Source organism: Pteronotus mesoamericanus, unplaced genomic scaffold, assembly GCF_021234165.1.
Source record: "Pteronotus mesoamericanus isolate MK-2021 breed Mesoamerican mustached bat unplaced genomic scaffold, CSHL_Meso_final contig_52, whole genome shotgun sequence".
Taxonomy (NCBI): Eukaryota; Metazoa; Chordata; class Mammalia; order Chiroptera; family Mormoopidae; genus Pteronotus; species Pteronotus mesoamericanus.
The window spans coordinates 19,355,545-19,380,764 of record NW_026555189.1 but is presented as its reverse complement, the minus strand read 5'-3'; the positions used below and the strand labels follow the sequence as shown (position 1 = coordinate 19,380,764).

The window sequence follows — 25,220 nt, the reverse complement described above, 5'->3', positions numbered from 1 at the left end:
AACAATCAGGATCTGAACCCAGCCCGTGCCCCAAGCTCACGCCTGCACCCTGGCCTGCCCAGCTCTCCCCACTCCGCGACCCGCTGTGCCCTGTGGAAGAACGACCAGAACACGCAGGGCTTTCGTCTGTGATGGTCAATGTCTTTACTTCTAAAGCATACATTGGACTCACTATATATTAACATCAAAAGGGGCTATCTAAAATGGAGTCATTCTTTTTAAAAACCCAAATTCTCACATTTTTATAGAAGATCCAAAATGGCATGAAATTAAACTATACAATGTTATGAATAGTGTAACAACTGCTTTAGAAAGCAAAATGAAAATAAAAAATTAGCAATTGGGACTGTTGTCAGCCTGGAATCAATGTCTTTGAGGAGCTGTGGCTGAGAGCTAGCCCTGAGGGGCTGGATGGGCCAGCCCCTCTGGGGCGCGGGGGGGTCAGGGAAGCCCCAGGGAACCCGTCAGATGGAGATCGCGTGCCCTTTTCAGACCTGTGTAGGGGAGAGCAGGACAAGGTGGGGCTCCCTGCTCTTCGGGGTCCTTGCTGCACTAAGTCAAGTCTTCTCTAAGGCCCACAACCAGGGAAGGGGCTGGAAGGGGGCGAGGGCAAAACTGGGGTCAATATAATCACTTGGATAATAAAGGTCCTCTGGACCTCCCCAAGGCCTCGGACGTCCAGTGACATCGCTGGACTCCACCTGCCTACTGATTTCCTTAGCATCGCCCTTCTCTGCCTGCTCCCTGCGCCAACACCCTCGGCTGGACAAGCCCTGTGGGAAGCCAGAGACATGGGAGATACCAGCAGGGCCCAAGGGAGAGCTCTCGGCCTTGGGAAGAGCTGGATGTCACCCGGGGCATCGCCGGGGGCCGGGCCAGCAGCGAGCCTGATGGGGGAGGGCTCCCATGGGCTGGGAGGGCTTTGCGCCATTGGAGGCCATTCACACAGTCCTCTCACCTACCCCACCCTGGGTACACAGGACGGTCTTGGCCCTGAAGAGGGCTGGGAGCTGACTGAGGCCCCACCCTTGACACTTTGGTTCGCACAATTCAAGGCGGAGAACACTCCTTCACAACCACTGGCTTGGCCCGGCTTCCTCCCGAGTACCAGGCTGTCTAACAATCCGCCTTTTTCACACTGCAGTTCATTCAGCGTGGCTGAGAGCACTTTCCCCACCAGAGCCTGGAGCCCTGCTGCAAAAGTGGGAGGGGCACTTCCAAAACATCAGTATTAGACCTCCTTGCAAAGGCCGCCCTTCCTCCTTTCCCTCTGGACAGCACTGACCTGGGCACTGTCCCAGGCTGAGTGTTCTCCCTGGAGAACTTCTCTGCCTTCTCCCTTCTGGCTACGCTGACTGCGCTCCAGGCAGAGCCAGCCCACAGGTGCGCAGCCCTCTCTCACACCCCCGTCAGAAGCCCGGAGGATGCCTCACCCCTGGCCGCAGCAGGCAGGCCTGTGGCTCCCGGCGTGCCCTCCTGGTACCCGAGACTACACCACGAAGCCGGCCTTCTCCCGCAGACAGCAACTCAAAGGGGGATACCCTACACCCAGCCCGCCTTTGGAGTCCAGCCCTTCCCCCAGACCCTACCATGACCTTCTCTTTCCTAACCACCTGGTTTCTAATTAGGCTAAAGGGTTTGGGAAGATTGGGCTGGCACCAACCCCTCCTTGGGGTGGAGAGAGGCCACCTGACTTCCAGTCTGGTTCCAGGCTCCCAAAGGCAAGGGAGGTGGATGGCTCTCAGGAAAACGAATCCTATAATGGGAAAGAGGTTTGTAGAACCATGGCAATCTGGCTCCCCCACCTCCAGGCAGGTGCCAGGCGTGCCAGGCCCTTCCACCTGCCCAGTGCTCTCCTGTCCTCATGCCCAGGGACTCTGAACACGGCGCTGTGGGGGGAGCCTCCGTACAAGGAGGCTGGACCCGGCCTGGTGGGGGCCGCGGCAGGGACTCAGGGCAGGCAGGCAGCTACCTGGTAGGCGCCCTCAGCTGCAGCGGCCGCAGCGCTGTGTTGCGCGCTGTGCTCCTGCAGCAGGGCCACGTCCAGGAAGCGCTCGCCACACCACACACACTTGAACTGCTGCTCACGGGCGTGCACGCCCTGGTGCTTGTTGAGATGCTCGCGTTGCTTAAAGGCCTTGTCGCAGTTGGGGCACTTGTAGGGCTTCTCACCGGTGTGCACACGCCGGTGCCGCTGCAGGTCTGACGCGTATTTGAAGCGCTTCTCGCAGTCCGGGCACTTGAGTGGCTTCTCACGAGCTGGGTCGCAGCGGTGCTGCACGAACTCTGAGGACGAGAAGAAGCGGCGCTCGCACAGGGTGCAACGCAAGGGCTTCTCGGCTGGGGAGCAGTGGGCCAGCTGGTGCTTCTGCAGGGCCGACGCCCGCTTGTAGGCCTTGTTGCACACCGGGCACTTGAAGGGCCGCTCAGTTGTGCCCGGCAGGCACTTGTGCCGCAGCAGCTCGGCCGACTGGTCGAAGCCCTTCTGGCACACAGGGCACTTGAAGAGGGTCTCGAGGGTGTGCACGTGCTGGTGGTAGAGCAGGTGGCTGGGCTGCCCGAAGCCCTTCTCGCACAGACCGCACTTGAAGGGCTCCTCGGTCTTGTGCGTGCGCCGGTGCCGCATCAGTGCGTACTGCTGCTTGAAGCCCATGGGACACAGGTCGCACTTGAAGGGCCGCTCGGCGCTGTGTGTGCGCTCGTGCTGCCGCAGGTCCGATGGCCGCTTGAAGGCCTTCTGGCACTCGCCGCAGCGGAACGGCCGCTCGCCGCTGGGCGTGCATGGGTGCTGCAGCAGCTCCGACGACTCCTTGAAGTGCAGCTCGCACACGTTGCAGCGGAACAGGTGGTGCTCGCCCGAGTGCGCATACATGTGGCGCACCAGGTGGGAGCGGTGCTTGAAGGTCTTCTCACAGACCGAGCACTTGTAGGGCCGCTCAGAGCTGTGTGTGCGCTTGTGGTGCACTAGGTGTGACGACTGGCTGAAGCTCTTGTCGCACAGTGTGCACTTGTACGGCTTCTCACCTGTGTGGATCCGCTCATGCCGCGAGAGCTCCGACAGGTGCTTGAAGGGCTTCTGGCAGATGGGGCAACTGTACGGCTTCTCGGCCTGTTCAGCAGGGGTGACAGCAGGCGGTGGTGGGGGCGCTGGGGGCAGCGAGGGGGCAGCAGTGGCCGCTGGCTCGGCCGCCTCGCCAGGCTTGTAGGTCTTCTCACAGATGGAACATTTCACCAGGCCACCGGTGCCGCTGTGGGCACTGTGGTGCTGAGCCAGCGAGGTGAGCAGCGAGAAGCCCATCTTGCAGACGCCACAGACAAAAGGCTTCTGCTCGGCCTGCACACACTGGTGCTCCAGCAGGTCAGTAGCCTGGTGGAAGATCTTGAGACACTGTGTGCACTGGAAAGAACGGTCGTGGCCCGCCAGGCACTGGTGCTCATGCGGGCTAGACAGGTGCGCCAGGTCGTGACCACACACACCACACTTGGGGCCCGGCTCACCTGCTGCCTGCAGGGGCTCATGCTGTGGGGGCTGTAGGCCCGGGTCGGGCTGCAGGAGGATGCCATAGACGGCACAGCCCAGGGGGTTCTCAGCCGTGCCCGGAGGCAGCGAGTGCTCGGCTAGGGCTGGCGGCGGTTCTGCGTGATGCTGAGGCTGCGGTGGCTGCGGCTGCTGCGGCTGTGTCTGTGGCGGCTGCTGCCAGCTTTCCGACATGCTTGGGAAGATGAAACAGGGTTTGGAGAGTAATGGCTTCAGTTTCCCTGATTAAGATGACCCAACCCAGAGAGAGAAGCTGCCCGGGATCAGGGACGGACAAGGACCTGAGACAAGGCACAGAAGAGGGACTGGTCAGATGGCCCAAGTCATTAACCAAGACAGACTACAAGGCTCTGCCTACAGGACAGGGGGCTCTTCGAGGCAGGGTGCCAACAATGCCAGGGAGGCTCTGCCTTCCCCGATGACGGGTTCTGTAGAGAAGAGAGAAACTGTGAGACTGAATCTGGGACACACAGCAGGGCCCTCCTGTCCCTATTCCACCTGCCCGTGCCACATTGACATAAACCTCACCTGGAAAGGGAGAGGGGCTCAAGGCTGGGAGGTCTGCTCCCTTCACTGCCAGTGAAGTCTGCTGGCATCTCAGCTCCTCCTGCAAAGGGATGGTGGCGGTCTCCACCCCACCTGGGCCTGGGTGTCCCAGCCTCCCGAGTACTGCCAACCCTTTTAAATCAGCTGCCTCACAGGCAAGAGGTTGGGGTGCTCTGCCCACAATACAAAAAAGTCACAAACTCTGCTCATGCTCCAACACAAGACCGACCCGTTTGCACCATGGTGTCCAAAACAAAAATTTTAGCAGCATAACTTTTTTTGCAAACAGATTCTTAGTTGGAAGCCCAATATATACAAGACAGACAGAAGCAGAAAGGCTCTGGCTGAGGCCCCCCCGAGGCCAGACAGCTCCTCTCCCATCGCAGCCCTGATCTCAACTCAGGACACCACTGCTCAGGAGAACAGCCTGCTGGGTCGGAGAGGCCAGGCCTCCCAGACCTGAGGGCCCAACAGCAAACAGCCTCCATCAGTCAACATTTAAAACAACTGCATGGAACAAAAAGACCATCTCAAAAACCTTCACATCCCTCTCAGCTATCCCCCAGGCTCTCCAGCCCTCCTGTGCCTGCTCTCTCTCTCCACACGCACGTCGGAGGGTCCTGCAGGGGCCTGAGCCAATGCATGATGGGGGATGAATGATAGGTCCACAGCCCCACCCAGCTTCCGTAGCTACAGCAGAACTTCCCCACTCTAGCAATCTCCCAGAACACCAAAAAAGTGCTAAATCCTCTGATCTGACTGTCAAGGCCTGCAGGAAGATGAAAGCGATGGTGAGCCTGCCTCTGCCCTGCGGGGAGTGATCTGCTAACCACAGAGCACTGCTCCTCATCACCTTTCCCGAGATAATCCTGTTCCCTCGCTCCTCATCTGTAACTTTCCGAGTAATCATGGAAGGTAAAGACCACCCAGCCCAGGCAAATCTCTAACTCACCACTTTGTGGCAGCATAAGGTAATGACAGCGAGAGGGAGGAACTTTTAGAATTCGATATAACCCACTTTCAGGTTCCCAGTTCCTCTGTCTCTCACACTGAAAAGTTTCTAAGTTTCCTCCTGAGGGAAAGAGGAGAAGGAAGGGGGTGCCTTCACAGGCCAGTCTGGCCTCTAACTGTTCTGCTAAAAGCTGTCATCCTCCGCATCTTCCGGGAAGAAAGAAAGAAGCTGTTGCTTTGGGTGAAGGCAGCAGGTTGCATGAGCAAGCAGGTGCCAAAGCCTCCCCAGAAAAGAGGGAAGCGGGCTACTCCGACGGCGGTGTAGGTTAGGCTGCACCAACACAACTGTTTTCTCCAGCATGAATGGCTGCCAAACATAAGGTCCCTGGCCCGGGGCTCCCAGCTCTACTGCCCACCCACTCCAGGAAGGTGCAGCCATGAGGCCTCTCGGATCACTCCGCAGAGAGACTAGGGCAGGGAAGCAAGGGGAGGCCCACACCTGCGCCCCACCCCAGCTCTTCCTCCTCTCTGGGAAACCGAATGAAAGCCCATCACCTCCCCACCTGCGCTGCCCGCCGCTCCAGCTCAGCTGCCTCCTGTCAGCCCTCACTGGGTATGGCCAGGCCGCTGCAGTCCAAGCTCTGGCCCCGGGGCCGCAGGCCGGGCCCGGGAAGCGGCTGCGCCTCGAGGCCGGCCTGGGCCGCCCAGGAGCTCAGAGGCCGCCGGGTCGGGCCGGAGGGTAGTGGGGACGGCCGGGCCGGCTGGGGAAGGGGTGCGGCGGGCGCGGGAGTAGCCCCCAGACTCGGCCCCGGGCGCCCAGCCGCTCACCTGCTCCAGGCCGCCCGCGGCGTCGGGCGCGAGGCGAGTGGCGACCCGCTGCTCTCTCCACCGCCCCTTTATTCCGGCTCGGTCGGCCAAGGCGCGGCCTACGCGCTCTGCCAATCCCCGGCCTCGCGTAGCGGCTGCGGCCGGCCCGGGGGCGGGGAACGGGCTAGCGGCGGCCGGAACCGAGGAAGCGACGAGCGCGGCCGGGATAGCGGTTCGGGGAGGAGGAGCGCCAGGAGGGCGGGCGGACCGACCGACGGCCTTGCGGAGATCGGAGGACAGGCGGGCGCGCGGGGGCCAGGGAGGCGGGGCCGGAGGAGGAGCGGCAGCCGGGCGGCGGCGGCTGCGGGAAGGGCGGACTGTGCGGAGCGAGGCCGCCCCCTGCCGGGGACCCCGAGGCCCGGCCGGGCCGGACCGGGCCGGGCCGAACAGCCCGGAAGCGTGGGGCGGCTTTCCCTTCGCTCGGCCCGCACGCCTCAGCAGACTCAGGGAGGGGACTCCGCTTCCGACCACCCTGCTCAGCCTTAGGGGTGGGCGCTCCCAGGACCCGGCTCCCGGCGCGACCCCTGCACCTGAGAGGAGGGGCCTCCGACCCTCTGGTCTTCCGGAACGGACCAGCCGCTAACTGCTCAGCTTGCTCTAAGGGCAGGGGGCCCGGAGCTCCGACTTTGGGCCGGCTTGAATAGGGGGCTCCGGGACTTCCGAAGGGCAGGGATCTCCGCTCTGTCTAGTGCGCTGCGCGCTGACTTAGGGACCGTCCGTAGCTGGGAGGTCTGGTCCCGGTAGCTGCAGACCGAGCCCCAGATGATCTGTGAAATGGGCGCTGGAGTCTCGGGGCACCGCAGTACCCGGGTTGCCCGAAACAAGCAACGAGTGGCAGTCTCGGTGGGTGGTAGTCTTCGCCGGGTACCCCCGGGCCCGCCCCAGGCCCCGCCCAGAGGCGGTGCTAACACAGGCCCCGCCCCCGGCGAGCATTTCCGGCGCCGCGGAATTCCGGGTGCCGGGTGCGGCTGCTTGCTGGTCCGCCCGGTTGTGGCCGAGGAGATCCCATGAGCGCGGCTCCCTTGGTGGGCTACAGCAGCAGCGGCTCGGACGATGAGGATGAGGTCGAAGCCGGGGCTCAGGCCCTGCCGGGGGCTGGACGCCGCCCTCGGTGAGGAGCGAAGGAGCCTTTCTGGGGAGGGTGCGGGTTAACGCGAGACCCGGAGTGTCGCGGAAGGGTGGGACGGCGCGGCGGCTGGGGGGGGGGGGCGTCTAGGCAGGGAAGGAGAAGGGGCATGAGGGAGGGGGGGTTCCAGGGGATACCCCTGGACAGAGCCCCGGAGTGCTTCTCACCCCCAGCTGGGCCAGGGTTCGGAGGCAAGAAACCTGGGTTCGGATCAGCCTCTGCCACTGGCTCTCTCCTGGCGCGCGTCACTGTACCGCCCTAGGTCCGATTCCTCATTTAACACAGTTGCAGAGGAATAGCTAAAGCGCTGGAGAGTTTTTTCATTCATTCAATAAATATTCATTGAGCACCCACTCCGGGGACTGGGGACTCAGCAGTGAACAAAACTATCTACGTCTTGTCATGGAGCCTCGATTCTTAAGTGCTAGACCTGGGGCTTGCCGTGTGCTTTTCAAGCAGTATCTCAGTTGATCTCTCAATAGCAGCGTCAGGTAGAAGTGTACGTTACAGATGGGGAAACTGAGGCCCACAGAGGGCATATGACTGGCCCAAGGCCGCAGAGCTAGGAAGTGCTGCTACTCCAGCTCAGGCCTGTCCCTCTAAGGAAGGTGACCGCTGAACCACCCAAGGTCTGCCTCTCGGAGTCATTCCTGGACCCCAATGAGACAGTACTGGGGAAGGAGCCTTGTAGTTACCTTGAAGCTGGTGGGAAATAGATACAGAGTCACCCACCCTGTACAAGGGGTTACAACTTCCACTGTGTGTACGGAGGCAGAGGATGCTCAGAGGATACATGTGCTCATTTTCTTTCCTTCCCTTGCAGTGGCCAGAGCCCCCTTCCCAGCCAGCGGCTGCCAGTTCCGGACAGTGTGCTGCACATGTTCGCAGGCACTGATGAAAGGCCTGAAGATGACAGCGCAAAACATGGGGGCCGTGTGCGCACCTTTCCCCACGAGCGGGGCAACTGGGCCACCCACGTCTACGTGCCGTGTGAGTGAGTGATGTATGAAAGGCAAGTGGCTGAGGCCGATAGGTGCCTCTTGATGGGAGACGCTGAGTCCCACCAGGAGGAAGAAGCCAGAAGCCTCTGACGTTGCTGCGGGAAAGACTGACTCAGCAGAGACAACAAGGCTCAAGAATTGGGGGATTTTTCTGTCAACTTAGTTTCAGTTGTCAAATCATTGCCTGGAATCATTTTTAGTAGCCCTAGTATAGGATAGTGTCCTCTCTGCCCATGAGGAGGTGAGCAAGGGAGGCTGAGGGCAGCGTGTCAAGGCCATCCCAGGGTGCAGCTGCAGCTGGCACCTGATTTCTAAGAGGGCCTTGGGTGTGCTGGGTTCTAGTCCCACTCCCACCCTAGGAAGTGAGTGACAGGCAGAAAATAATAAGTGCTACCTCCCAGGTCAGTCCTTGCTTCATGACCCCCGACTCTAGGTGCCTTTTTGTAAGTTACTGGATTTCTCAGTTTCCTCACTTCTGAAATGGGGATGACAGGAATGCCTATCCTCTGGGACTTCTGTGAAGATTAGATCCGATAATCTAAGGCAAGTTCCCAGCACAATACACCGAGTCAGCGGTGGCTCGTATTATTATTTAGTGTTAAGTCACATAAACTCTTGGAGCCCGTTTCCGCATCGGCAGGATGGCAGTGATTCTCTGTGCTGCCTCCCAGCAGGGCGTTTGGGCAGATTGAGTAACACACTGGATCTTTTTTACTTTAATTATTTACAGTGAGCATATGTGTGTTACTTCTATCATCAGAAATATGTATTAAAATATTATTAAAGTACATAGACATAAGCTGCTGTCAAGGTAATTTTCTCCTAAAACCCAGAGTGAAAAAGGCCTTTGCCTTCTGGGCTTCTTCACGCAGCCATGCTGCTCTGGCTAAGAGTGGCCCACCCTCTTCGCTGTCCCCTCCAGATGAAGCCGGGGAGGAGTTCCTGGACCTGCTTGACGAACTGCTGCCCCGCGCCCAGAAGTACGTCCCCCGGCTGGTGAGGATGGAGGCCTTCCACCTCAGCCTGTCCCAGAGTGTGGTTCTGCGGCATCACTGGATCCTTCCCTTCGTGCAGGCCCTGAAGGACCGCGTGGCCTCCCGTCACAGGTGAGTGCCACGTGCTCCCTGCTGTCCCTCATCGCCCTCCCCTCCAAGGCTCCTCTTCCTGTCCTGAGCTGCCCTGGGCATGTGGTGGGGGGGAGGGTGTCTCACCCCAGCAAGCAGGCCAGACTTAAAGGTTAGAACGTCCGGAGCCGCCTGCTCTACACCTCACCCTGTGCGACCTAGGCCCGCCGCATAAGCCCCTGTGTGCCGGTCACGGAACGTGTGGTAGGGGCCTGGGGGAGTGAAATGAGGTCATGCGTGCCCTCAGCATGGCCCTTGGCAAAGGATCTGGACTGGATGCCACTTCTGGTTTTATCTGCCAGCCGAGGGCTTTTTTTCCCTTAACCATTTCATACATCTTCTTTCTACCAGCAGTGCCTTTCCTTCTCGGCTGGGCCAGCTCAAAGCCCTGCTCCTTCCTTGCTCTCCCAGTTGGAGCTTCTCCCAGCAGCCCTCAGTCCCGGGGATCTCCCATCCCGCGGCTGTTTACGCCCTGGCGCTTGTTTCACTCATCCTCATAGCCAGCCAGTCCCATGTCCCTTGGGAGCCAAAGTTCCTGTCGGCCCAGGAATGTAGCTCCTCTCTGAATGACCCCACCTTTTTTGCAGGTGCTTTGCTCACTGTAGGCATCAGTTGGACATACATTAAATGCTCAAGCAGCCAGAGAGAGCCCAGAATTCCTCCTCTGGATCCTCTGATGTTGTTCTAGATGAAGCCTAAGAAGCCACCCACGTGGTTTTATCAGCAGAACCCTTTCTTCAAGTGAGGTGTTACACGAAAGCCCAGATGTGCAGGATGTGAGAGGGAGAGAAACAGCATCTTCTAGTCAGAGCCCCGCCCACAGTTCAGGAAGCCTGAGGCCCACAGAGCTACTCCGCCAGCTGGAGAGCTGCGCATTGAGTTTGACCCCTTCCGAGGGGACAGGAGGAAAGGATCTGCCCCCATTCGGTCAGCCAGAGAACGAGGACTAAAACTCATCTCGCCATCTAATGCAGCCCCTGCCACCTTTTTTTTAATTGTCACTACCAAATTTATTGAATCACATGTATATCAGAAGCCTCTCTTTCTCTCTTTAAAATTTTATGTATTTATTTTTAGAGAGAGGGGAATGGAGGGAGAAAGAGAAGGGGAGAAACATCTATCGGCTGCCTCTTGCACGCCCACACCTGGGGACCTGGCCTGCAACCCAGGTATTTGCCCCAGTCAGGAATTGAATCCGTAGCCTTTTGGTTCACAGGCAAGCACTCGATCCACTGAGCCACACCAGCCAGGGCTAGGACTCTCTCGATGGTGCCAGAAATCCACCCCAACGTGGCTTAAACTGAGAAAAAATTTCTACAGGCTGGTGTAACTAAGAAGTTTAGAGGTAGCACGGGCTTCATGCATGAGTGGGTTGGGGTGGTCAGATATCAGGTGGCACCTGCCTCTCGCCACCTCTCAGCTCTGCCCCTGTCTGTGTGGGCTTCGTTCTCACGACAAAAACGAGGGCCACCAGCATCTCAAGGCTGTCCACCTACAGCCCTGAAGGACAGCTCTCTTTTCTAATAGCTTCAGCAAATGTCGCAGGAATGACTTTGGTTGGTCTGACTTAACTAACAGGCCCTCCACAATTCCAGAAAGACCCGAACCAATTCAGAAAACTCATCCTTAAAATTCTCCTCCTCAGAAACACTCTCAGCCAAAATCTGTAGTAGGGTTCTCCAGAGAAACAGGACCCACAGGGCACACATAGAGATAGAGGGAGAGAGAGAGAGGAGGAGATTTATTCTAGGAATTGGCCCCTGCAGTTATGGTCAAAAAGTCCCACTGTCTGCCGCCTGCGAGGTGGAGAACCAGGAAAGCCAGCGAGGTAAATTCAGTCCCGCGTTCAAAGGCCTGAGAATTAGGGGCACGGGTTGGGGAGACTGATGGCGTGAGTCCCCTCTTAGCCTGGAAGCCTAAGGAGCCGAAACTGGACTCCCAGGGCAGGCGAAGGTGGACGTCTCACCTCAAGCAGAGAGAGAATTCGCCCTCCCTCCACCTTTCTGTTCTGCTTCAGCCCGTGATGCCCACCGCACAGGGGAGGGCCGTCTGCCTTACCCAGTCTGGCAATTCAGATGCTGCTCTCTTGCAGAAATACCCTCACAGACACACTCAGAGAGAATGTTTTGCCAGCTCTCTGGGTATCTCTTAGCCCAATCAAGTTGACACATCAAATTAACCATCATACTGGGCAAAAACATTCAACATCCACTCCCGAATGTTTGTCAGGCACCTTGCAGAACCTTCCTAACCTCTGCATTTAACCAAGCTCCTGCTGGTTCCATTATCCCGGACATTTTCCCCAAAAGGGATGCACTGGGAGGCGGGGGGCTGACAGAGTAGCCAAAAGTTTCTACGCAGACGCTGGGGTGTTGCGTTCCCTCAGATGGGGTGGGACCTTGGCCAGGAGGCTGTGAAACAATCGTCTCCTGTAATGGGATTGGCCAAGTTAGCCCACGAGGGACAGCAAGCCAGCTGGGCCCTCCGGGGTCTCCTAGTGTCCCAGAGGATGCGGCGGGAGCCAGCCAAAGTCAAAGCACTCACCTGGCTGCAGCTGACGGTCCCTGAGTCACTGATCTGCGTGGTGGGTGGGTGGGTGTTTCTGCCCCACTTTCCCACCAACAGACACCCACGAAGGCATCGTAGGTGAGAGCAAGGACTTTGGAACCCGGCAGGCTGAGGTTCAAACTGTGGCTTATCAAATTCAGCCTTGCCGACTTCAGTTTTCGTGTCTAAAATGCACGTAATTATAGTGCCTGGCTCACGGGGAATGTTCTTGTCATTGCTTAGACTGGGCGAGAATTGTCTTTTTTAAAACTGCAAAGAACAAATTGTCCCTTAAGTGATCTATTATCCCCTACTTGATAAATGACACTTTCTCACTTCCTGTCAGTAAGTTGAGGTAGTCTCAAATTGTTTAATGGAATGAAGAGCTATTAATAAAGTACAGTTTTTGCTGGCGTCTGAGTGAAACTATGTGTTACTCGAACTGGGTGATTATTTGAGGCTTTGTCAAGCTCTAATATTTTAGGGCTCCACTTAACACCTGTATAGTAGGGTGACAATACTAAGTGTGAAATGAGTTAACTATATTTTCAAAGTGCTATTTTTTTATATCAGTTTTTTTTTTTCTGATTTTTTTCCTTCTTCCTGAAATGTGGTCTTTTCTTTTAAACTTCAGATTCTGCTTTACTGCCAACCAGGTAAAGATTTACACCAATCAAGAGAAAACCAGGTGGGTCTTCCCCATGGGCCCTGTCATTTCCAGAAGATTCTTCAGAGTAAAGATTGAGGGCTTGCTTTGCCTCTGGCCTTGTCTGTCAGTTATTCATTTGTTTGTGTTTTAACCAACTCTATGACTACAAAGGCAGTTGTTCCCAACTGTGAACCTTTCTTTAAGAGAAATAATAGAAGAACATGCAGCAGGGGCGGGGGGCGGCGGTGGATTAGGTTAGAGAAAGCATCTTGGCATATTCAAAACAGCCTGCAACTAAAAAAAACCTGGGTTCCTGCCCAGCTCTGTCCCCAATTTAACATGTAGCTCATATCTTCACCTCTGTGACCTTCCGGGTCTACGCCCTCACATGCCTGTCCTTGGAACAGTCGTCCCTGGGCCCTTGTGAGGCTCAAATGAGCCAAACAAGTTTTTGATGAGCATAAGAAGAAAGAAATCGTCATTATCACAGCTTCAAAGCAGGCCTCCCTATCTTGACCCAGTCCCTGAGCTGCCTTCCCCGAGCGCTTCCGAGAGGAGGGCTCATTCATTCTTTCCGTCTCTGCTGCTCACAGTCATTCAGCGCCCAGAGTCAGAGTGACAAGGTCGCATGGTCCCTGCCGGGAGGGACCTCACGTTCTGCAGGGGAGACAGATAATAAAGCAAAAGAGATCGCTCGTAACTATAATGTGAAATCAGAGTCAGGAGCAGATGGCCAAGGAGGGCACGAGGGAAGTCCCGGGGCGGTGGCATGTGCTGGCGACCTGAGGAGGAGCTGCTGCGAGAACTTCTCAGCAGAGGACACGGCACAGGAAGCGGCCCTGAGGCAGGGAGGAGCGTGGCAAGTCCGAGGAGGCCAGTGACGTGGAAGCCGGGGAGCAGGTGCGAGGGTGCTAAGTGACGAGTTGGGCAGGCTCAGCTCAAGCAGCACCCTCAAGGTCAAGGGAAGGAGTTTGGGTTTTCGGTGTAACGGAAGCCATCGGAGGGATGTGGACAAAGGAGACACAGGATGCGATCTATGCTGTAAATGTCAGCCTGACTAGATCGTGTCTGTGGCTACTGAGCAGAGGGGAGGGGTAGGAAGCAGGGCAGACGCGGGGAGAACAGCGGAGGCAGGTGTCGCTGTCCGGGTGAGGGGCCGGTGGCAGCCTGGATTGGGAGAGGGGAGTGAAAAGCCAAGAAATCGCCACATTCCCAATACTGGAGATGGGACCAACTGGAAGTACCCATGGGGTGGATCTGTGCAAAATAAGGGGAAGACTCAAAGTCGGTTCCCAGGTTTGGAGTTGGAAAAGCTGGGTAGATAATGGCCCCATTTTCTGTGATGGGAAACACCAGTGGGAAGCAAATCTAAAGTTCTGCTCTATGCCCGTGAGATTTTGCTGCCTATTAACCACCCACCCGCTGTGGAGCTGTCACATACACAGTTGTATTGTGCAGGAGGGGCCAGCTGCAGGTAGACATTGGGGAGCCAGGCGCCTGTGTGGTATTTAAAGCGGGGCTGGGCGCGATCGGACTGCTGGGAGAGTGCAGATGGAACAGGTCCGTGCACTGAGGGCGGACCTCTGCCGCCCTTGGCCGTGGAGGGGTTGGAAAGAAGAGAGGGGGGCAAGGGAGACGCAAGGAGGCCAGAGCGGGGATCAAGCCAGGACTGTATAGGGTCCGGTGTCTGGGAAGCCAGGAGGGAAAAGGGTTTCAGGGAGGGAGGCGTCAGCGGTGTCAGATACTGCTGAGCAGCCAAGACAGGGACAGAGAAGTATCCATCGGATTCGAATGGGAAGCTCCATGGCAGCTCGAATGAGCAGTTCCCGACCAAGTCGGCGGAGAATGGAAGGTGAGGAATTAGAGACTGTGAACGTAGACAGTTCGTCTAAAAGAAGTTTTACTCAGAATGGAGGGGAGGCTGGCTGAAGATGTGGGTTCCAAGGAGGGTTTAAAGATGTGAGAGAGGCCCTGCCCAGTGTGGCTCAGTTGGTTGGGTGTTGTCCTGCAAGCCAAAGGTCGCCGGCTCAGTTCCCAGTCAGGGCACATGTGCCTGGGTTGTGGGTTGCAGGTTCGGTCCTGGTCTGGGCACATACGCTGGGCATGTAGGAGAAGCAACTGATCAATGTTTCTCACATTGGTGTTTTCCTCTCTTTCTCCCTCCCTTCCCCCCTCTCTAAAAATAAATAATAAATTTAAAAAATGAAAGATGAGAGAGAGCATGTAGGAGTGTCGATGGGAGTGTAGCCGGCGCTTCCGAGCCAAGCCCTCGAGAAGGGGCCAGACTCCAAAGTCATGGTGGAGAGACGGGTGTAGGGGCTTCGGGGTGTGCAGCCTGGGCCGTGACAGATAGGAGTGCTCCTGCAACTGTTACTGGACCCTGGGGAGGAAGGGGCGGTGAGCGGTCAGGGTTAAGGAAGGAAGGAAGGTTTCCAGACAGAGCGGGGGAGGGCGAAGGAGCCGCTCGGAGAGCAGGAGAGCGAACTGCCCGGAGACGGGTGAGAAAGCACTCACGGCCCAGCGTGCTCGGCTTTCTGTCTGTCCTGTCCTCTGCCCCATCACAGGCGGTTCGTGTTCTCAGAGGCTGCGTCTCCACTTCTGTCTCCCGCCAGGACCTTTCTCGGGCTCGAGGTCACCTCCGGGCACGCCCAGTTCCTGGACCTGGTCTCAGAGGTAGACAGGGTCATGGAGGAATTCGACCTCACCCCTTTCTACCAGGTAATGAGCAGCTCTGGGCGGGGCCTTTTCTTCTCCGGTGGCCCAGCCATATCGTGAGGAAAGCCAGCCTTTACTCAGAGGCAAACTGGAGAGCCCTCCAGAATTTTCCCCTGGCAAGTGTCCCAAATGCCACCCTTCAGAGGACACACTCCATCCCTGGAGAGTGGAGAGGCCTGAGGTGCGGTCAGACGCAACCCAGCCAAAGTCTGACATCTCTTAGAGCTTCTTAGAATTCATTTTTATGCACTTTAAGTGTGCGCAAGAGGTGTGCCTTCTACTCCGTATTGTTTTCATGTCTATTTTTACATTTTTTTAAGAAGCAGTTTTCCCCAGTACTCTTTAGTAAAACTGGCAGCGCAAAGGGTGTAGCTGGACATACTTTCCCGCACCTTGCCCCGCGCCCCGCAAGGCTACTCAGACTCCAAGCTGAGTGTCAGGGTATTAAAGGGCCATTGGTTTTGCCTGATACATTCCTTTTAAACCATGCCGAGAGGTATATAAGTATGAATTTGAATGGAGACAATTTATCGTTTGCTCATAATTTTAGACATTTTGGTTTTTGTTCATCTTAAAAAGTCCGTCATCTGTTGAAATGTCTTAGATCAGAGAATAGACTGTGTGTCCCAGAGTTAGTGACGCACTACGATGCGCATAGGAAAGCCCCTGAGGACAGGACTGTCTCAGACTTGGGCCACCGTCACAAAATATCGTAGGCTGAGGGGCGTAGGCAACGCAATTTGTTTTCTCACAGTTCTGGAAGCCAGAAGTCCAAGGGCCAGGTGTGAGCATGGTCTCCCCCTTCCTTGTAGGCGGTCGTCTTCTCACTGTGACCTCGCATGGTGCGGAGAGGGAGGGAGCAAGCTCTCTGGTGTCCCTTCTCACACAGGCACGAGTCCCATCGCGAGGGCCCCACCCTCATGGCCTCCTCTAAACCTAATTGTCTCCCAAAGGCCCCCCCCTCCAAATGCCATCACATTGGAGGTTGGGGCTTCAACATACGAATTTGGGGGACACAGTTCAGTTCATAACAAGGACCAATCCAGGGGTATTTCGTCTACCTGTTCAGGGTACTCGGGATCCACACTGAGGCTCTAGGATCCATGGAGCCGTCCAGGGATCCAGCAAGGATGCCGGGACAGCTCTGTCACAGGTCTCTGCGATGCCTGGGCCCGCCATGGCACACGGGTGACCACCTTCGCCCTGCCGTTCCCCTGCAGGATCCTTCCTTCCACGTCAGCCTGGCCTGGTGTGTGGGTGATGCTCGGCTCCAGCTGGAAGGGCAGTGCCTGAGGGAGCTGCAGGTGAGGTCCCAGTGCGGGGTGCCGGGCACGGAGGGCGCCGAACTCCAGGGCGAGGGGACGTTGGGAGGTGCGAGGGGAGCTGACTTACCCTGGGGTTTAGGTGTGCAAACCTGAATCCCGGGGAAATCACTGACATGGCAGGAGACTGCCCCCGCCCCCACCCCCACCCCACCTTGGCCCTGGAAGTGCGGCTCTGGACGAGCAGCAGCAGCAGCAGCAGCAGCACCTGGGAGCCTATTAACACTACAGACTCTGAGGCCCCAACCCAGACCTAAGAAATCAGAACTGCACTTTAACAAGATCCCTGGGGGTCTGTGTGCACAATAAAACTTGAGAAGCACTGCCCTAGAGCACTGATCTGAGGCGATGCTGCGGGCCTTCCCAGAAGCCCCAGCCCCTTGCCCGGAGGTCAGAGGCTGGGGTGCCCATGGGGGCCTGGCCGATGTTGGGAATGCGTGAGACGCGCCGGGTGAGGAACACCCGCCTTCATAGCCTTTCCCGTACCGTGGTAAGTAGGTGAAGGTTTCGCTTTCCCGCCAGCCATGGGGAGGCTGCTGCACCCCCTCGGGTCAGGGAGACAGTGGCCGCGCAGGAATGCAGGCTTGTGTTGCTACCGCTCCTGTTTTTCCAGAGAAGCCAGGAATCCAGATGTTTATGTGTAATCTCCCTGTTTTCTAATCTTGGCAACCAATTTCTATTTTAAAAAAAAGAAGCATTTTGCAAACCAAACAAAATGTGCATGCCAGGCACGGCCCACGCACCACCACCAAGCCGCCTCGTCTGCCCCTGGCCTGGTCATGCCGGAGGGGGCAGAGACCTCTGGTGTGGGGCTCCCACAGACCAGGTCCCAATCCTGGTTTTACTAGATTCTGGAGCCCAGGGCTCTGAGCTGCCATTTCCTCCTTGCAACACTGGGACGGCAGGACCGACCTCCCGCGGTGGCAGAGCAGATCAGGCGGGATAACCGAGTGCAGGCCCTGGGGCCTGTGGGCCTTCGGTTTCCTTCGGCCAAGCCTAACCCCTGAAGGCCTTCCATGGGCTGGATGTGTCTGCAGCGCCCTCCAGGTCCCTGAGTCCCCTAAAGCGACTATCCTGGCTCCCGGTTTAAGGACGCTGTGGACCAGATGGAAGACGCCGAGCTGCTGCTGCGCATGCACGCCGAGCAGGTCCGCTGCAAGTCTGGGAACAAGTTCTTCTCGATGCCTCTGAAGTGAGCACCGAAGCCCTCCTCGTCCCAGGACTCGCCGCAGGAGCCACGGGAGGCCTGGTGGTCCAGGCCGCCGGCCGGCGGGTTCTCTCCTGGCCCTTTTGGGTTGCAGGACCCGCGCTGCTGCGTTGTGGTCATTCCCAAAGATCACCAGTAGAGGGCAGACTGGGCTCCCTTGTACTAGGTCTGATTTCTTCCACAAAGGCACACAAAATGGGGTCACTCAGTGAGCCCACCCGTACTTGCCAGTATCCCCACTGTAGTCCCTCCAACAAGCGGCCCCTCCCCACGCTCCCCCACGGCCCCTTCAGCTGTTTGCATCCTGATGCCATTGGCCTCCGACCAGCTCCAGCCAGGACGCGGGGTGCTTCAATGGGTCCGTCACCCTCCCTTGTTGAGGCTTGTCACTTTATTCCTAGTGTCACCTCTTCCTATGCCATCGGACGCCATTCCAGGGCCAAGGTACAGGGTGCTAATTGGAGGTTCAGCAGCAGTTTTCTCCATTCCTTCATCCCACTCGCCCCCCGCCAGGTGCCTGGGGAGACTTGAGCAGATGTTTCATTTTGGCCTCGCCGGTGGCTTTCCGCCAGGCCTCCAACGCTTTGTGACCTCTGGTTTCCCATCAGCTTTCCAAGAGGCTGAGAGGCACCTCCCCCCAACCCAGGCTCGCTTTCCACAGCCCCCAACAGCCTGCTCTGGCCTGCGGGCCTTCAGAGGGGACAAGGACGGGGGCCGGGCTGCACAGGCCTGCTACTCTGAGCCCTCACGAGAGCGAAGGACCAGTCCTCTCCAGTTGCCGTCCGGACTACTGGTGATGGATGAAGAGATAGTTTCATGTTAGAGTTTTAAATTATGTTCAACAAATAAAAATTAGTTTGTATTTTGGATTTTGTTTTGGACTTCTATCCAACTGGGCGAAAAGATGACTCTTCTCCACGCCGTCCTGTCAGTGCGCTTCGCAGCCGGGGCCCCGGGAATCTCCGTTTTGACTGCTAACGTGGCCGTTAGAGATGTTAACGTTGGGGTGGGGTCACCCAGCTGGCCAGGCCTGCACACCACGGAGGTTGCACACACATTTAGCCCGGAGCTGGGCGTGTGGCGGGGGTCGCCACCCTCATTCCTCATCAGTGTAAGACATTTAGACTCAGCACAATTTTCAAAGCCCCTTGTAGGACCTTGTCATCTGTTCCCCAATAACCCTGCCGAAAGGTGAACGAGGTAGGAATGATTATTCCACTTGCACACAGGTTCAATGACTACCCTGAAGTCACGTGAGAAATCGGGTAAGGCTCCACCTCCATGCTGACCTCAATCCTGCCTTGGCCAGGCCTGAGGGAAAGGCAGGGAACGAGGCGCTCCTCACCCTGGCTCCCACTCCGCCTCCCGCACCTGTGTGCTTCCGGGAGGCAGGCTCCCGGTTGCTGCGCGGAAGGTCCTGGGAGGTCACACGCTGTGCCTTGCTCCCCAGCCCCACCACACAGATCTGCTGATTCAACTCCGACCCGTCAGTTGGTTCTTCTGGCTTTTGAGGCCACGTTGGAGATGAAGACGAAGAAGCCGAGCATCCTTCCTGGCATGCAGGGAACGGCAATCCGGCTGTGCCGCCAGCACCGCCTGACGCCGCTCTGTGCCAGGCCCGAGCTGCACAGCCGGGCCAATCAGACTCCTCCAGGCCTCTGGCTGCTCGTACTGGGGAGGGGGCGGGAGGATGGCCACTGGCAGGCTGCACCAGGGAGGAGCCCCATGCCCAACTCTGTACCTCTCAGCCCCCCAACTCCCTTCATGGTCCAATTTCAGGATGGAAGCCAGCCTCCCACAAGGCAGGCTCTGCGAGCACAGACCACCTGGCTCTCCTCATCAGCGACACCAGCCTCCATCTTGGGTGTTCGCTCTTTCTGGGAGGGGGCCAAGTGTGCTGTAGCACCACCCTCCGCAACCCGCGAGGGCTGACCCCTGGTGCCCAGGGGGAAGGATGTGGCGTGGATGGAATTAGAGTGCGGCAACTTTGAGCAACGGGCCAAGATCAATAACCGGCTCTTCACTGGAGAATGGAAGGTGGTGATAGAGGAAGGAAGTAGGAGATTCGCTGGGGGGAGGGGCGGGGGCCGGGCTGGGCGGCAGGGGCTTGGCAGGCGCCCCGGCGTTGAGTGTGCCGCTGACAGTGCAGAAGCAGCTGGGGCTCTTCCTTAAGAGGCGATGTGCTCCGGACACGCTCAGGAGACAGAGGCACGATCAGGGCAGGCCGGTCCTCCCCAGGCAGCCTGACTCACCGAGTAAAGACAGGCCCTTGCGGGGATGTTATCACACAAGGGAGGGTGCAAAATCAACACATCTGGCCTCGGTGTCCTCAGATGTTCCCTGCAGGGCAGGGAAATGCTCAGCGGATCATCCCTCGGCCTCTTTGGCCCATTTCCACCTGGCACGCTCTGCTCTCCGCGGGCTCCGCTCTCCAGACCACCCGAGCTTTGTTTCCAGGGAAGGGGGAGATCACCTCGGCTTGTTTGTTTATTCCTTGTCTTGGTACCAGCAGCCCAAGCGCCAGCGGAGGGCAGCCCGGGGTGGGGGCAGGGGTCCTGGGCCTGCTTCCCATCCACAGTGCTTTTCCTTGACCAAACAAGGGGCCCCAGCCACTACCTGAGCCAGAACCTTCCTTCTGCAAATGAGGAGACAAACCCAAAGAAGGGAAATGACTTGCTCAAGAGTGCACAGTAAACGAGGGCTGGGGCCGCAGCGGCTGGAACCTCGTGGCGGGGCTGCTAATGCAGAACTGTTTGGACAACCCCTCACACCACATCAGGGTCTCAGAAGGAAGCTGTGCTGTGAAATGACGCATCTGGGCTTTCACTCAAAAGACTCCGAGGAGAAGCGGGTGGGGGAGGTTAGGGTCTAATGAAATGATCGTGGCGACATGCGGAGAAGGGGTAAAGCTGGCTGGCTCTGAAGGGCTACAGTTCGCACATTTCAGCCCCTTGGGTCTCCTCAGGGATCAGTAGAACCCCAGATCCCTGCGATGGATGGACGTGAGCTCCCTGTAGGAGCCAGAACCTATCACTAGGAACTTCAGCATCTGGGCACAGGGATGCCATGTCTTTCAGATGCACAGGATTTACCCCAAGAGAGGAAATTCCTACCAGGAGAAAAACAAGGACCAAACTCATCTTACCGTAGCCTCTGAGAGCATCGCTCATAGTTCTCAGGCACCCCTCTTTGCTGGATAGCACCCTAAACTCAGATTTCTTAAAACAGTGGCTGATTGGGAACAGACAGGGCGAAAGATGGCGAGGCGTTCCGTTAAAACGGGACAATGCTGTCGCCCGTTTCCAAAGTCCCCTATGCCTTTCCCAAAAGGAAACTTCAAAGCCAAAAATTCAGAAATCCAATTCCCAAAGGAGGGACCCCACAGAGAAAGTTTGTCGGTGGAAATGATGACATTGCCCCAACCTTGTCTGCAAACCCCAACTTCCTGTCCTGGAGGGCCCTCGGTCACATACCAGGTAGTGACCACCGATTGCTGGTGCCAACAAAGGTCCTTTGTTTGACCAAACTACTGCCACGCCCCCCCCACCCTCCACCCAACAAGGCCCATCCACGTACTTTCTTCTAGAATCCAGTTTTATCTAGAGCCCCACTAAGTCAGGTCGGTTATCTGATCCCCCGCCCCCCCCCCCCGCCACTGCCCCCCAGGGCTGGGGCGGGGTCCGACCACCCTGGCCCGCCTTCAGCCAGGATGCTGCCTGACCTGGCGTCTTGTCTGAGTGACTTTCCATTCACTACTGTCCCCGCCCCCGCCCCACCGCAATTTGCTCCTCAGTCATAAATCCCCACTTGCTGTGGTTCTATTTGGAACTGAACCCTATGCTATACTGGAGTGTCTCCCTATTGCAATGGTGTTTTGAGGAAAATCCACCGTGACCGCTCTGACATCTGTCCAACTCCAGTTCTCTTTAACAGTTCTTAGTGTCACAACTCAGATTGGGTCATAGCCACAACCAGCGCGACCTAGATGACCTAGATGACCTAGAGCTTTGTCTCCAGTCTGCTCACCCCTCCCCACGATTCCTCAATGTCACTCAAAGCCAAGAAGACTTGAGGGACTCCGCCCAATTATCCAAGGTTTGTTAGACAAAACATTTCTGATCCCCACTGACAGCCCATGCACTACTCTCCTCTTGGCTGTCGGAAAACCAAATAAGCAAGGATATGAGTTAGTCCAAGATCTTGAGATCTATCAATAAAATCGTTACACCCAGATTTACCTGGGTGCCTAATCCTAACACTATCCTGACTGCTGTTCCTCCCAACACCCAGCGTCCCACAGTCCTTGGTTTCTGTTCTGCCCGGTTTAGGGTCCCCCTTTGTAAGGAATCCCAATACCTGTTTGCCTTCCCCCGGGATAATCAACAATATGCACGGACTGTTATGCCCCAAGGATTTACAGAGGCTCCTACTTATACTTCTCGCACACCCTAATGGCCAACTGGAGGGAATTAAAATTCCCAGGAGGCTCTGCTTTAATCCAATATGTAGATAACCTCCTTCTGTGTCCTGACAGTTATGACAGCTCCTCTGGACACTGTGTACCTTCATAAGCCATGAGGGAGAAAGGGCCACAAGGTGACTACAGACAAAATTCAACTGCTCTCTCTGTGTGTCTGATATCTGGGTCATATTGCAGCTTCAGGTAAACCTGTATCCATAGACAGGGCTTATACAATTCAACATTCTCCTCTCGGTGACAGAAAACGACAACTGAGAAGGTGAGGTCTTGTGGGGACCTCATTTCTCCATGACTGCCTCACTCCTTATGCCATGACCAGGAAAGCATCCTAGCCAACAATGCTTTAAGAACCTAAAGAGCCCTGGCTGGTGTGGCTCAGTGGATTGAGTGCTGGTCTGTGAACTGAAAGGTCACTGGTTCGATTCCCTGTCAGGGCACAAGCCTGGGCTGCGGGCCAGCTTCCCAGGTGGGGAACCTATGAAAAGCAACCGATTGATGTTTCTCTCTCCTCTTTCTGAAAACAAAGTAAAATTAAAAAAATTAAATTAAATTTAAAAAAAAAACCTAACAGGCTCTCTCTTTTCACCTCCCATCCTTGAACCTCCCAATTATTCCCTGCCTTTCTCCTTGTTTGTGCATGAACCAGAGGGTCATGCTCTTGGAATGTCATCCCAGAAGCATAATGGATACAAAGACCTCTGGGATATTACATTTTGGCCTTCGACCCAAGGCCTATCCCCCTGTGAGCCGCGGCTGCAACCACCAGACTTGTCCAGGCCACCTCTGTCTTAGCATTAGGTCACCCACTTGCCATACGCATTCCTCAGGCCACGCAGACGCCATTGCTTAATGAAATTATGCAGCACTTTTCTGGGTCTCCACTTACTTTCTATGAAATATTACTCCTTCCTCCCTCTCCCATCACCATACATCACTGTCATAACCTTAACCCTGCCTTCCTTTACCCACCCACTGGACCGACGGCGCACGCTTCTGTCATTAGCACCAGGTCATTATCCTGTCCTAGGCTAGCTTCATCAGAAAACCCCTCCCCCAGGCTGACCTACCCTTCATATTGATGGCTCCTACCTCCTGAAGGCGGATGGGGCGCTCCAGGCTGGCTATGCCATTACAGCTCGCCATAAGCTTCTAGAATACTGAGCCCTGCAAAACGTCAAATGGGCCCACGTAACCGAGCTCACTACTCTAACTCGGGCTTCCGTAAACACAGAGGGAAGGTTAACATTTGCGCTGATGTCTGCTGTGCCTTTGAGGTGGAACACGGCTCGGGTATGTAATAGAAACACAGAGTTTTCTGTGTTATGTCCCCCAGTTTTAACTATAGTGATGTTTGGGGCCCATTGTTGGCTGGGGTGCCAGCTGCAGGCACGAATCCTCTGTGCCTCTGGTAGTTACCATCACCACTGGCCTTGACTTCGTGGCTCACCAGCCATGAGAAAACCAGCACGCTGTCCTCCACAGTGGCATCACCCTCCCTGTGGCCCTGGCTGTAGACAGGGCCACTAGCACAGTGACCGGAAGCAACTACTGCACCTTTGTCCCCCACAATCTACCTGCCGCCTTTGCCATAACCAGGATGGTTCGACAGGTGAACGGAGAAATGTGTGCATCATCGCCGTCGCGTTCACACCACTGAGGAAGGACAACAGGTCATGGACTTCTGGTCAACCCGTGAAGCTGGACACAGGGGTCGATTCAGCTTCTAGGCTTTGTCTTTCCGTTTACCTTCAGAGTATCTCATGAACTGTCTTGTGGGTCGTATAGTACAGCAATTATCCACCGTCACCAAGTCTCAACAGATGGTTCAGCTGGTTCTAAAGGACTCAAGGCAACCAAGTGAGAAAAGGATTTATGTGGTTCCGAGCAAAAAAGAATGGCTCTTCTCCCCTTGAACAAGAGGGGAGACTGACAAAGATTCTTTGCTTAACGAAACTTTAGCCTGGCTCCCTTGAACCCTCTCCCCAACAAGGCTCATGCCCGTGCTTCCCGTAGGATCCAGTGTGAGTGAGAAAACTTGCGAAGTCAGTTCGGTGAAATCCCCCACCCTTGGTATGTCTGGTTCATCTCCAGAACCCCACTGCCTCCCAGGTGACACCTGATCACCCGGGCCTGCCTTCAGCCCCGGACTTGATGTCTCCTGTTAGTCGTTTTCCATCCACCAACACCCTGCCCCCTTGCTGCTGAGCTATAAATCCCCACCTGTTACTGATTGTGTTGGGAATCGGGCCCAGTTCTATACAGAGTCTATTTTCCCCTGTTCCGATAGTTTTGTTTTTAAATAACATCTATCTTCATCGTTTTCCTTCTATCTGTTCTCTTTAACAGTACTTTTTTTTTCACCTGGCAAGTCAGTGAACAGGTCAATTAAAGCTGCCCATTTCCCATGTCTGGGAGGTGAGGCCAGCCGGGCAGGTTTCAAGAAGAATCTCCCTCTGGCAAGGAAAGCTCCCATTTCCGGGGCTGGGAGGTGGCAGGCGAGAGGGGAAGAGCTTTGTGTCCTCCTGCCCTCCGGGCGCCTTCGCCTTTGCATCCAGCCTCCTGCCACCCATCTGCTGGGCCAGTGCTGTCCCTGGTCTGGGCACACAGCCCTCGGCCCCCACGCCCCTCGCCTCAAGCCTTCTGCTTCCACACTGGCAGGATCTCAAGCTGATCCTGGAATAGATTCAGTCTAGCACTTTTAAACTCCACTCGGCAGGACGTTTTGCTACCCGCCCAGCATCCTTGTCAGGCCCGATTGTCACATTTCACTTGCGCAAAATAGTGTCCTCAACTTGGATACCTAATGTGTGCTAGGCCTGGCACCAGACGGACACACACCGAACCGTCACCTTTAACTTTTTGCCCCATGTTCCAGATAGGGCCATGGAGGCTCCGGAACGTTCAGTGACTTGCCCACCTCTGAGCGGCAGGTAGATGGCAGCTTGACTGCAGCTGGTCCGTCCTACACGCGTGCGTGGTCATACTGCAGGTGGACATGACTTACCCCTCACTCTGCCACTGAGGAAAGCCACTTGAGCCAAAGACTTGATGGGCTTTTGAGAAAAGAACACATCTCTAGATTTTTGTTTATCTTTGTTTTGTTTAAGCCTAAATGAGGACACTGGGATCCTTCCTCCTCCAGCCCTC

At 56.4% G+C, this 25,220-nt stretch overlaps 2 protein-coding genes across 3 annotated transcripts; one reads left to right on the top strand and one right to left on the bottom strand.

The window, feature by feature from the left end:
- Window positions 1–129: 129 nt before the first annotated feature.
- Window positions 130–6,096, bottom strand: ZNF319 (zinc finger protein 319). Of its 2 annotated transcripts, none has more exons than XM_054579386.1 (2): window positions 5,864–6,096; window positions 130–3,819 (listed from the first exon to the last, which is right to left on the bottom strand). In XM_054579386.1, the coding sequence occupies exon 2, from the start codon at window positions 3,710–3,712 to the stop codon at window positions 1,952–1,954; it is 1,761 nt and encodes a 586-aa protein (XP_054435361.1). In that variant the 5' UTR covers window positions 3,713–3,819; window positions 5,864–6,096; the 3' UTR covers window positions 130–1,951. The 2 variants fall into 2 exon arrangements, with proteins under 2 accessions (XP_054435361.1, XP_054435360.1); XM_054579385.1 differs by lacking the exon at window positions 5,864–6,096 and adding an exon at window positions 4,067–5,445 and having other exon boundaries at window positions 130–3,966.
- Window positions 6,097–6,823: 727 nt separating this feature from the next.
- Window positions 6,824–18,418, top strand: USB1 (U6 snRNA biogenesis phosphodiesterase 1). The gene is made up of 7 exons (XM_054579091.1): window positions 6,824–7,013; window positions 7,852–8,018; window positions 8,952–9,135; window positions 12,335–12,388; window positions 14,962–15,067; window positions 16,285–16,368; window positions 17,478–18,418. The coding sequence occupies exons 1-7, from the start codon at window positions 6,910–6,912 to the stop codon at window positions 17,580–17,582; spliced, it is 804 nt and encodes a 267-aa protein (XP_054435066.1). The 5' UTR covers window positions 6,824–6,909; the 3' UTR covers window positions 17,583–18,418.
- The last annotated feature ends 6,802 nt before the right edge of the window (window positions 18,419–25,220 follow it).

What these genes read in the sequence shown, in the direction of transcription:
- ZNF319 (XM_054579386.1), bottom strand. Translation starts at nt 3,712, where the DNA reads ATGTCGGAAAGCTGGCAGCAGCCGCCACAGACACAGCCGCAGCAGCCG.
- USB1 (XM_054579091.1), top strand. Translation starts at nt 6,910, where the DNA reads ATGAGCGCGGCTCCCTTGGTGGGCTACAGCAGCAGCGGCTCGGACGAT. An exon ending in GGGGCTGGACGCCGCCCTCG is followed by an intron (nt 7,014 to 7,851) that starts GTGAGGAGCGAA and finishes CTTCCCTTGCAG; the next exon opens with TGGCCAGAGCCCCCTTCCCA. An exon ending in CACCCACGTCTACGTGCCGT is followed by an intron (nt 8,019 to 8,951) that starts GTGAGTGAGTGA and finishes TGTCCCCTCCAG; the next exon opens with ATGAAGCCGGGGAGGAGTTC.